The 12,062-nt window shown below is 41.8% G+C and overlaps 1 protein-coding gene across 2 annotated transcripts in view; it reads left to right on the forward strand.

Annotated features, from left to right (window-relative positions):
- The window catches only part of LOC146475794 (uncharacterized), a 48,860-nt gene that overhangs the window by 6,298 nt on the left and 30,500 nt on the right, over positions 1-12,062 (forward strand). Inside the window, exons 7-9 of one of the 2 annotated variants that reach the window (XM_085115501.1) lie at positions 269-5,545; positions 7,177-7,229; positions 9,186-9,904. In XM_085115501.1, the coding sequence (XP_084971627.1) occupies positions 269-5,545; positions 7,177-7,229; positions 9,186-9,297 (5,442 nt within the window). In that variant the 3' untranslated portion in view covers positions 9,298-9,904. Of the gene's footprint in view, positions 1-268; positions 5,546-7,176; positions 7,230-9,185; positions 9,905-12,062 lie in introns of those variants that run through there. The other variant, XM_085115502.1, reaches the window with a different exon arrangement.

The following is a 12,062-nucleotide window of genomic DNA, read 5'->3' on the forward strand; positions in this document are numbered from 1 at the left end:
ATGTTTGCGTCGATGCCGTTTTCAGGGTGAAATAAGCACTCTTATGCTTGTTCTTGTGGTTGCGCCGTTGCTTGCGTCGCTAGTGAAAACCAAGCTTAAGGCCGGTTTTTAATGAAAGACGTTGCGAAAATATGTAAATACCTTGGGCACCGCAAGAAATGTTACCACCTGGTTTTTACGTTATTAGAGAATGGTAAGCTTATTTTCAGTAGCTGACGGTATTTTTAATTCTCTTAACCTTTTTTCGTTGTATTATTATCTCTCACAGTCGAGGGGTCCAGCTTCAGAGAAATCCATCACAAGACGAGCGGATCGTCTTTTGAATGATCTTGCTGTATCATTAGCTGAGGACCACATATCCTTGAGAAGACCAGAGACCGAAGAAGGGACATCAAACGATACCAGTTCTGTTGCACCAAAGAGTGTAGAAAGTGCAAGAGGCCGTGCAGTCAGATCTCATGGATACAGTGCCCCAACTAAAGGGTCCCATAGCAACAAGGACCTGCAGTCGGTGGGTACAGATGAAGGTGTTGCTTTCTCAAAAGAGACAGAGAGTGGCGGCCACGCTGTGGAAGAAGCATCTCAAGGACAGATGACTTCTCTCGAGAACAGTGCAACTCAGTTGGCTGTTTCATGTTTTGGTGACAATTCTGTCCAAGACAGTCCGAACAAGCTCAAGGAAGTTTATGACATTACAGATTTGCCTGCAGAGAATTCATATGATGCTGATGCTTGTCTTAATGCGAGGAATTGCTCGGCTTCTCCTAAAGTGAAACTCAAACCTTTCAATCTCTCTTCAGAGGATCACGATTTTACGACAATTGAGAAGAACGCCACTTTTATTGTTGACGACTTTGAGAAGACGAATAAGCTAGAATTGAATGAAACTACAGCTTCTACGAAGACAAGAGAATTGGCGTCCGTTGGACAGCTGGAACAAGCAAACTCTAAGACGGAAAGTTTTCTTGCTGTTGATATGGAATTTTCATCCGATGATACTTCGCCAGGCGTTCTACAGCCAAATAAAACGTTTTGTTATGCTGGGAATTTGAATTACACAGAGAATGAGACTGTTAATACCAAAGAGAACGAGAATAACGTCAAGAAAGCCAGTCATTGTGTTACAGCTGATAAGATAGAGATTAAAACTTCTGAGGCAGGGAATATTAGGATGAATAATACTCGATCGCATCTGCTTTATACGGAACAAAGCATTTACGGTACTGAGGTAAGTCAGAGAAGCAGTGATACATTGAAGCTTGGAGGCTGTAAAATGGTCGAGCGTAGCTACGATAGCAGTCTGAAGCGGTCACTGCCCCCTGTCAAAAAAGAGAGAATTGATGGCATTTGTACAGAACAGGAGTTATTAAACTTCAAGTCTTCCTACGCTGCTGTCGATCCTGGTAATGGAAAGCAAGAGATTGGTAAGACTCAAAATGATCAACGCAGGGATGAAGCTTACGTCGGAAAACACTTTGGTTCCAGTCCTCGAGATATCAAAGACAAAGAACATGCTATAGTTAATGTTAACAGTCGGATGCAGATAGTCAACGAGTTGGATAGTGCTTTGTGTGATGCAAGCTACCAGGAGAAGAAGATGCATACTGGAGAGAGTCACGCTGAGGTCACGCAAGTGGATTTTGGTCACGACAATGAGGATAGTCACGTTTACAAAGCGAGGCGTGAGAAGTGTAACATGAAAGGTGCTAAAATGTATACCAGCAACAAGGCAGAGGTCAATGGCGTTGAGAGTATTGATGGCACCGAGCAGGAAGGGAATAAAGGAGGAGGAATTTGTTCTGTTTACGAAGATAAAGAAGAAGCGCACGGCACAGGACAAGAAGTCAATGATCGCTCGATTGTCTCAGTTTTAAATGACATAAAGAAAGAAATATATGATACAGCAAAAGGTAAGAATGACAACTATCTAAAGAATGGTGGACAAAGTGAGGAGAGTGCTGAGTTTGATGATAATGAGCGCCGGGGGAAAATTTATGGAGAGATTATAGAGGATGGCCTGCATAACAAGGAAGATAGTGAAGACTCTCAGAGGAAAGGAAATATGGAAAGCAAGTCTGAGAATGGTAGAATCGATGCTTATGACCCAGAACAAGACGTGTACGGGAGAGAAAGTAACGACGTTACAAGTTGTGTTGACAACGTATTTCAAGAAAGACGCATTAGAGAAGGTACAGATTCTGATAGATCCAACAAAGATCAGGAGTGTGATGACGAAGAGCTGGTCTTTAATAACACAGAGAGTGAATGTGTCACGCTGAAAGGTCTACGTTCACCAAGTCAGAAAAGTAGGGAGTGTAACGGTTACGTCACGAAACAGGAGATGCATTCTTCCCAGCAACTACATCCGAGTGGTAACACAAAGAAGGATAGTCACGCTACAAACAACGGAGCCTTAAATATGAGCAGAACAGAGGATAAAGGCCTCAAGAAGGAATCATGTAACCTGGATGGTGCTTATGTTAACAAAGAAGAATTGTCCAAAACCGCTGTGTTTAGTAATGTTCTTAACAAGCAACATGAAAGGCTTAAAACCAAGGATCTGAGTCTTGAGATTAACCCCCAAGAAAAGGTAGACAACAGCAAAACAACTGATGATGGTGTCACAGAAACAAGATATTGTAGTTTCCCAAGCAAGGTACCTTGCCAATCGAATACAGTGGTAACACACTCCCAACACATCCCTGGTGGTGCGAATATGTCTTCCACTTTATCTCTTAATACTTGCCTCAGAGATCAGAATGTGCAACACAGTCATCATTTAGTGCCAGAAAATTTCGATAATGTTGATATGGAAATCTCCTCTGATGAAGAACATCAGCGTCATGGTTCAAGTAACTCGATAGTCCGTGTTGATGATGACGGCAACGCGAGATATAATGATGCTTCCACGCCGTATTCACCCAGCAGTCCTACCAGGAAGAGCGATGAGCAATGTTCACCTCCCCTTCCCCCCAAGGATGATTCATCGCCTTATTCCCCGAGCCACCCGACCAACGTAAGTGAAGGTGACATGGAACACAATGATGCTGTTAAAGAATTGTGTTACGATGACAACGAAGGAGAACGTGTTGCGGATGTATGTGAGACAAGGAAAGAGATGATCAATTCTGATCGGCTTGAGAACAGTTTGGAAACTAGTAAAGGCGCCAAGAATGGAAACGCTCCAAATATTGCAGCTTTGAACCATGTGATCAATACAGACAGTATTGGTGTTAACACAGTAAGTTCACCCAGGGATTTTAGCTCACCGAAACCAAATTCTGGGTCTTCCCAACGCGTATCTCTAGCTAAAGATTTCGTTGATGTAAACGCATCTGCGAAAGATTTGGCACAATATGGTAGAAAAAACACCAGCGACGAGTACGACAAATATGATGGCAGCAATAGCACAGTTTGCGTAGACAAATTTACTGGAGATGATAGTAATAAAGCTACTCGGAAACCTGTGATGAGGTATCCAAGGAGAACGCAAAGTGTACCAACTTTCACCTCAGGGGCTCCTAAACCTGAAGTACTGTATATTACCGCTACAAAGAAAAAACACGTTCGTGGAGAAAGTGGGTCTCAAAGCAGACCCCAAATATTGTATATAACCGAGGAAAAAGCCGTTCCCAAGTCCCTATCTTTTGATGAGCCACCAAGAAAACAGCGGCCATTTGTAGCGACCCCCACTAGCGACTGCAGAAGTACTGAACGACGAACAGTTATTGAAACAGAGCGACAAAAGGTTGAGAAACGCGTTCGTCATGTTGAGCCATTGCTGACTGAGTGTTCATATGAAATCGACGGAAGTTCGAAACCGGGAAATAAAGATTCAAGAGACGATGACAATGAAGAGGACACTGGCAGAGCGAACACCGAGTCCAGAGTCAACATGGCATTGAAAACTGCAACAACTGATATAGCTGTGCCAACAGCTGAAGTTGGATCTGGTGTGTTCGCCCTTGGTGGTGTCACAGACAATTCTTCCAGTATTGATAAACAAAAAGCAGCTTTTTCGAATGTGAATGAACAACAAGGCTCGCTAGTCAAACCTTCAGGAGCCGTTTTGAAGGACAAAGCTATTTCTTTTGTCAGTGTAGCACCGCTTGCTCGAGATACGTTATACAAAGGCAGTGATGTTGACAACGAAGCTGTAAATTTCCTTTCAAATAAACATGAAAACGAAAGCGAGGATTTGAGAGTTTTTCCTAAGAGCTTAACCATGGCCAGAGACGTTACTGAAATACGTTACACGAATGTCGATAAGGATATAGATAAAGCTATTAATAACAACAACGGGAAGCTCTACAATGGAATACCCGGTAGTACAATTGCTTCAACTGTAGATGAAGACCACATTTCGCTGGGTTCTGCTAGAAAGAATAAAACGTTAGTGTCTCAGGCGCCTCTGAAAATAAGGGGAAAAGAGTCACAGTACTGTCACACTGCTGCAACCACTTACCACGCACAAGGGCAAACGACAGAACTTCCTTCTAACTGCAACTTTAGCGCAGGCGGAAGTGTCAAAGATGTAAACGGTGATTATAGCTGTGGGCCAGTTCAGATGCAAATGACATCTGAAATGGCGGGTAAAAGGACTTCACCTGCGCTTGAGATAACAGCTTTTGAGAATGGCAGCAGTCGCGCTGTTTTGTTAGAAAATGGCGCTTGTTCAGAAAGCACAGTCCAGGAAGAGAACGTTATGAACACAAAACGTGACCTGGATAATCAAACGCTGCCCAACGTATCCTCTCGTTTCGCTAACAAGAGGCGTCATACAGATACATCAAATGAGGCACCCCACCCTTATAAGGTTCCAAGGAAGCCTTTGAAGCTTGTGATGCCCAATCGCGATGGCAAAATGGCTGCGAAACCAGGCGAGAAAGTTGCAAGAAAGACCAGCTCTTGTACAGTCACTTCCGCAGATTTGGACGTGGCTCCTGGAAGTAATGGTTTACGAGTCAGTGAGATGATTAACTCTAGTATCATAGAGGACATGCTTGTGAACGATTTCGTAAATGTGAATGGTAACGAAAAGACCACATTGCTATCGTCTCCCACTACAAAGACCAATAAGGCATCAAATCGTGCTTCCACAGGAACCTCAGAACTTGGGTGCAAAACCACCTCTTGTACAGTTACTCGTGTCGATGTGGACTTTGTACCCGGAAGTGACGGCCTGGCAATCGATGAGGAAAATCCTGGTGCCATTGAGGAAAGGCTTAAAGATAATACGTCTGATAGTGTGGACAGTGAACTATTGACAGCTTTTTCCCCTTTGAGCAGCAATACCAAGCAAGCTGAAGGCAAAGGGCTTTGCCAAGATGACAATTTGAGCCCCGTATCTGGAAATATGTCGCCTCTATCGGCACATTTTGCAGGGTATAACCAGCACGATGGACCCTCTCTTGCTTCATTTAAAGATGTCAATATTGAGGAGCAGGGAGCAAAGGGTGGTAAAGCAAGTTTTGTTGGAAAAGAAAGAGAGTGGATAGCTTACAAGATGGAACGACTTCGGAAGAAGAAAGAGGAAATTGAACAGGTGACTTATTTTTCAAACTTTCTCTAATCTTTGTCAATTGCTTGTTGTTGATAATTTTTTGACTCACCAGCATGCAAACTCTGAAGTTCAAAATTATTCAACGGTTTCGTTTTTCGCCGCTATCATTCAATTCACAGCAGTCATTGTTTGTTTCCGAGGGTTGAAAGGTCACGATCATTGATTGTGATGGGTGCGTTTGAACCATTTTGTTTGATTGTTTTTGTTTTGTTTTGTTTTTTCACGGCTGGGTCCTGCAGAATTTTTGCATAAATTGACTAGCGCTCTATCATGAATGCCATGGAGTAAGTAGCGAAAAGGTGCTTGCCTTGCGCAGTAGCACCGTGAGGAAGGAACACTTGTTATTTCAATGGAATGTGAATTAATATTAATAAGATTGAACTGTTCGTTCTCGATTTCTAAGCGTAATCGTTGAATCAGGCTGTACCCACACCACAGATCACGTGATACAAATCTCGAGCTTATGATCTCCTAGGACGGTGCCCACTTTTGTTACTGCGCAAGCGTTCAGCGCATCTCCCGATGGTCTTCTTAAGGAAGGTGCCTAAACTGCCTGCGTGGTTTATGACTACGTGGGAAAGGTAAATCGGATTAGCAAGGGTTATTGGAATCGAAAAAGAAAATTGGGGATTTCTTTAGAAACTAAACCCCTAATACTCTAAAATACAGAATAATGTATGCATTTTTTTTATAAACTGAAAATTTATTATCTCTGAAAAAATCGTCGTTACCACACTGATGCCCAAAGCCCTTTGTAAGATTTGCTTTTCTCGAGAAGTCATAAACCGCACAAAAATATCGCTGTTTTAGTAGGCATCGTCTTTAAGAAACCCGACTTTCTTGGACCATTCCGAGATACGCAGAACGTATGTGCAGAAACGAAACATGGCACCGTCCATACGACTTTTATATTCTCGTTGTGTTGATGTCCCCGAGACGTTAATTGTTACTTCGTAAATGACGCACCACGCGTCCCCTGAAGAGAGCCTGGGAACGAATTTGTTTGGACTTCTAAGTTTGCATGTCATTGAAAGGTACAGTTTGGATTTAATCCACAGACTCGCATGTCATAAGAACAAGAGTACATTACTTAAGAAAGGGTTAAGTTACGCGATACCTACTGAAAAAGTAGAGAAAGCAGATTCCTTTCCTCCACAGATCCCTAATTTTTCAATTTTGTTGGTGGATTCTGCGTATCTCTAGCCTGCTATCAATTTTCGATACGTTATGATCCTCAAGAAGATTAAAACTTTACGGAGTTAGAGCGGTTTGTAATTGACTGTCGAACGTAAGTTGCTAATTGCTTAGTTTGGTTCAATAAAACTCGCGCCACTTTCTCAACCAATAACGAACACAACCAAAACCAATCGTGCCTCGCTCGCACGCGTTTTCCCGCGCTTGGCGCCGGTTACATGTATTTGCTTCGAGTTCTGATAGGTTAAATTGCGCTGTTTACATCCGTCTCGTGATTGGTCAGAGTAATTACTCTTGGTTTTGATTTTGCGACACTCAATTAAAACCGCTCATTTAATCTAGCTCGATTGGAGTAAGTGTAGTCGTTGTACAATATATAGTCCTTCAACGATACTTATATTTGAAATTGTCTAACACAGGTGTACAAAAGAGAATGCCAGACGGTTATCAATGTCGTGAAGATGCTAGTAAGGTAGGATGTCTAACCACTGCGATTAATTTCCAACTCTTAAGCCAGCGACACACTTGGCGATTATGTACGCCGATCGCCGCGATCGAAGAAAATCGCCAGGTGTGGCCGGTGCAGCGATTGCGACTTTCGCCGATCACAACTAGGACGTGAAATTTCCTGATGGCACGTTTTATGGAGGAAGTAAACACACGACGAGGAATTTTTCTTTCTCTTTCTAAACTTGGGTGCGGTCTCCGAGAATTCGTCTCCGGAAAATTTCACCTACATTTGACATTAAAGCAAGTTGGGTTAATTGCGACGACGTTTGATGAAACGCGAATAATGACGTTCTCGCTGCCGTCGCCGTCGCCGTTGCTAAATTTCCCTATTACAAAGGCACCACTTTCTCCTCAGTTGTTTAAAGACCCTAAATATTGGCCCCAGTCAAATATTTGAAGATCAAATAAAAACGGGGTTCAGTTGCTGACACCACAGGAGGCCCAAGCATAATATTTGCTGAATTTGCATATCAATTACTTTGGCAAAAATATGAATTTGTATGGTGTTTCTAAAACTACCAATTTGAGCGATAAGTGAAAGTCAAATTACTTGATAAGTAAATAGAACATCACATGCTGTTGGTGTCTATCATTACCTTGAGTTAAAACGTTTTTTCGTGTAGTTTTGAGGCATTCGAAGTCTATGTGTTTTACACGTGTATCATATTTATTGACAATGTTGGCGAGAATTTGACTTAATTAAAAGCACGAGCGAGTTTCTACATACAACTTGTTTGCAAATTGCCTCGAATTCTCCTATGAAATTCTCATACAAATGTTTTTCTAAAAACTACTCGTACATACCTTGTCATTCTTGAGAACTACCAGCGCCACAATATCACCAAAGTGCTTCAGAGCAGGCCATTTCCGAGTTGTTTTGAACCTCATTACCAGAGCGATGCTAGGTGCAAAGCTTTTCACGGGAAAATTAGTTTTGCTTGCATTTGAATGAAAACTAGTTTTCATAATAAGCACTGTGCACGAAGCCTCACTTTCATAATGAGGTACAAAGCGGGCCAGAAGTGCGTGACCACATTGAGTGGTCAACGCTGGGAACCAGAGTCAAATTGAGCCCCAGTGGGGGAGGGGCGAGGTATTTTTTAACACGCCACGATTTCTGAGGCAAGTACCTGGTCAGGACAAAATTATGACACCAATCTTCCCTCGAGGAGGAAAGATAATACTTTTTCTGAAGCCGACGTTAGTTCAGGCGGCTAGTTAACACACGTGAAACTCGGTGAATATTCTCCTTGGACTTCAGTAATACAGCCTTACCAAGCTAGAGGGAGAAGAACGAAAGGACACACTTACGCGGTTCACCTTCTTCTTTGTTGTGTTCGAGCGGAAGAGAACGTTTTAATTTTGAAAGCATTACCACACCACCTTCCTCGCGAAGGAGTATAGAGATTAGAGAGCTTTCTCAATGGGAATCGATAGTTATTTTTCATGTCACTCCGTAATAAGTACGCATTTCAGGCAAACCTGTAAGGCATTTACTGGAGAAAGGATGAAGGCGGGAATTCAAGACGACTCACGTCGTGAAGAAACGGACATGTCTAAAGTATAAGGGCATTTGTTTCTAAAGAAACTGTGGTGCTACGTCGGTGGGGAGTAGAAACGAATGTTTGGTTTATCAATAGAGTTGATGACTAAAGGTAAATTGGCCACTGTAAAGAGATTCGAGTGTTGACGTTTCGATCGTTAGCTCTTCGGCAGAGCGAATCCGAACAAATAACGAAGCTTGTAGCTCTGCTGAAAGGCTAACACTCGAAACGTTAGTACTTGAATCTCTTTACGGGGGCCAAATTACCTTATCAACTCCTCTGATAAAACTTCTTGTCTAAAGTATATAGCTTTAAAAATTTCCTAAAACTCTCAGGTTATTTACTAGTGATGATTTTTATCTTCTTATTTCCAGTAAGGACCCAAGATTGGAAGGTGTGTTACAAAATGCCGTTCGTCGCAGTCTGCAGGAAATGGGACAAAGATGTGTTCAGGAACTGGAGAAAGAGGCTCGTCCTGCCACGTGAACAGTATGTCACGTAACGGTCACGAAGAACTGTGTTACTGCGCTTGGTTTAAGATCATGGAGTTCAAAGCCTATAAAACTATCACTCTTCTACACTTGAAAAGAAAAACTGAGTAGGGTAGGGTAACAAGACATCCCCTTCCCCTCCTGGGGTGGTTAAGATGTCTCGTCGGGCAAGCACACCAAACATTTCTTAAAACAGGTTCCTGGCTTGAAAGTATTTCCACAAGAAATTTGTGAACAGTTCACTTCTTGGAATACTGCCGTTGAATATCACATTTTACAGTATGATGTGAGCACCAGAGCGACTCACCATTTGAAAACACTGTATTGTTTACGTTCTTCAGGCTCGCTCTGCTCCGTTACCTCTTTGAGGTTCCGAGATGAAGGTGGTGCTTTATAATTTTTAAGGGGTTAAATGATTTGTTTCAGTAGGCAATAATGTGCTGGTCGCCCGATTTGATATACGTTTTTTCTTGGACTGATTAAATGTGTTGCTTTTAGGTGTACTTATCTAGGACCTACTACAAAAACACGGACTCATACTTTGAATCATGTTTTATTGTTGCAAATATTCTCTTTCAATAAAGATTGATGTTTGTGTTGTATCTTAGCCTTGTTCAATATTTAAGAATTATCACTTCTGTGTATAACTGTCATTATTACTTGCTATTACTTTACTTTTAGGCAAATATCTATTTTAAAACTAGCTCTAGATAATTACATTACCTAAATATACATTTGCAAACTCCATCGGTAAATAAAAAAGTGTTTTGGAAACACCAACCTTAGTCTTAAAAAAGTGCGCTTCCTCGAAGTCGCCAGTCAATTTTTAAGCATCCCTGTCCTATCGGACTTTGCAAACATTACAATTTAACAAATGGTAAACGGCTCAGTGGGTACTATTAAATTACGAATGCAAGTGGGAGCTTGATAAGCACAAAAGAAGAGTAAGTGGTTCTCGAGCCTTAGCCGAGAGCAACTCTACCTTCTTGAGTGCTTAGCAAAACTCTCGAGTGTATGACTGCTGCCTCCCCTTTTCCTCAATCTGTTTATGACGAACAGTCAAGTCCATAAATATGACATAAGAACAGCCAAAAATTATCGTGTGCATTCCTGTCGCACGAACATCAAGAAATTCACAATTCTTTACCAAGGACCTAGGGTCTGGAAATGTCCTCCTGCCTCTCAAGCTATCTTTCGTTTAAGAACAAAGTACTAGAGTTTTTATTAAAATAATTTCCGAGTTAGATTCTGCCGCACTCCTTCGCAGCCTTTATCTTGTGTAATATTGTGATGTCGAGGTAGCCTCTCCTATAAGCCTGGTGGTTTCCTGAGGTCTCCTCGCCTAACAACTTGCTGTATATTTTTAATAATTTGTTATACACATAAAGGCAAATAAATGATGATGATGATGATGATGATGATGAATAACTGGATAGTGCACGCTAAGCCGTTTACCATTTGTTTTAAAACACAATCTTTACGGAGAAATAGAATTTGTTTTAAGCCGAGTTACTGAGATGTATAAGTATTACACACAAATCCTTTAAAGAGTAGTTATGTTATCGATGAAAAACATGTCTTAGCTTAATCCTGTTTTTGTTGTAGCTACTGCGCATGCGCTAGTAGCTACTATGTTATCGGTTTGATGGATAGAGTCGATTTTACCGTTTGATGGATAGAGTAGATTTTACCACAGGCTAACCACCCTCTGTTTGTGTGGTGTAATGACTGTTTGCAACTTGAGACTTGAGACTCTAGTACAGGCCGAACTAGAGCCGGCAACACTGTTGAACAGTAAACGCGCCAGAGAAGGGTTTCTACGGCTCGGAATGGCAAAAAAACACCACGCGTGATTAAATCAACATTTCCTTTCCTTGAAACGTTTTTTCAACATAAAGGTAAAAGGCGTCTTTAAATTTCTCTACTCAGTAAAAATTTCAACCGATCGTGTCGCGTGAATATAAAGTATCGAGTTGCAAACAGTCATTACACGACACAAACAGAGGGTGGTCCGCTTCTGATTTTACAAGCATGCCGAAGCGGCTTTCGGAGACCTTGTGTATCAGTCAATTCCAAGCGCGATCATCCCCCCCCCGGGCAACCCCCGGGCATTTGACCCCTGTTCGGCTCCACATAGTGGGGCATTTGACGCGAATAGAAACCCGACCCATCGGGCATTTGACCCGTCGAAAAAATGCTGGTCAGCGGTTGCATAAATTGTCGGAATGCTTTATTCACAGCCAGAAGTTACTCGTACATTTTGCGTGAAACAGTTTTTAATGTAGTAAGCCATTTAATACTACCATAGAGAAGCGTTCCAACAAATATATCTGAGATTGTTTTTGGCATGGCAGGGTTACATATTGCCCTTCGCTTCTCATTTTCAGTGGTATGTCCAAATTCCCTCAAGCTTCGTTCTCCCTTTGCTCGGCGTTCGAAGCTCGATTTGTTGGCATGTCTAGGTTTCATAACATAGTGTTTTTTATCATTGTTCTTGTTATCACACGTATTAGCAAACTTCATGTACATTTAATATAAAAGAAAAGCGAGTATCGGTACATATATCGTTAAACTCTCTGTTAATTGAGTTTCATATGTGATGTTATGCATATTTATTAATGTATGAATTTCGTTGATTTTTATAAAAACAGAGCTAGCGAATACAAAAAAAAACCAACACGATGACTTTTCAGCCCCAACCAGTGGGGCATTTGACCTAGAAATCGGCCCATATAGAGGGGAATTTGATCAGGCATTTTT

The sequence above is a fragment of the Pavona decussata genome, unplaced genomic scaffold (genome assembly GCF_977016875.1).
Source record: "Pavona decussata unplaced genomic scaffold, jaPavDecu1.1 SCAFFOLD_83, whole genome shotgun sequence".
NCBI classification, from domain to species: Eukaryota; Metazoa; Cnidaria; class Anthozoa; order Scleractinia; family Agariciidae; genus Pavona; species Pavona decussata.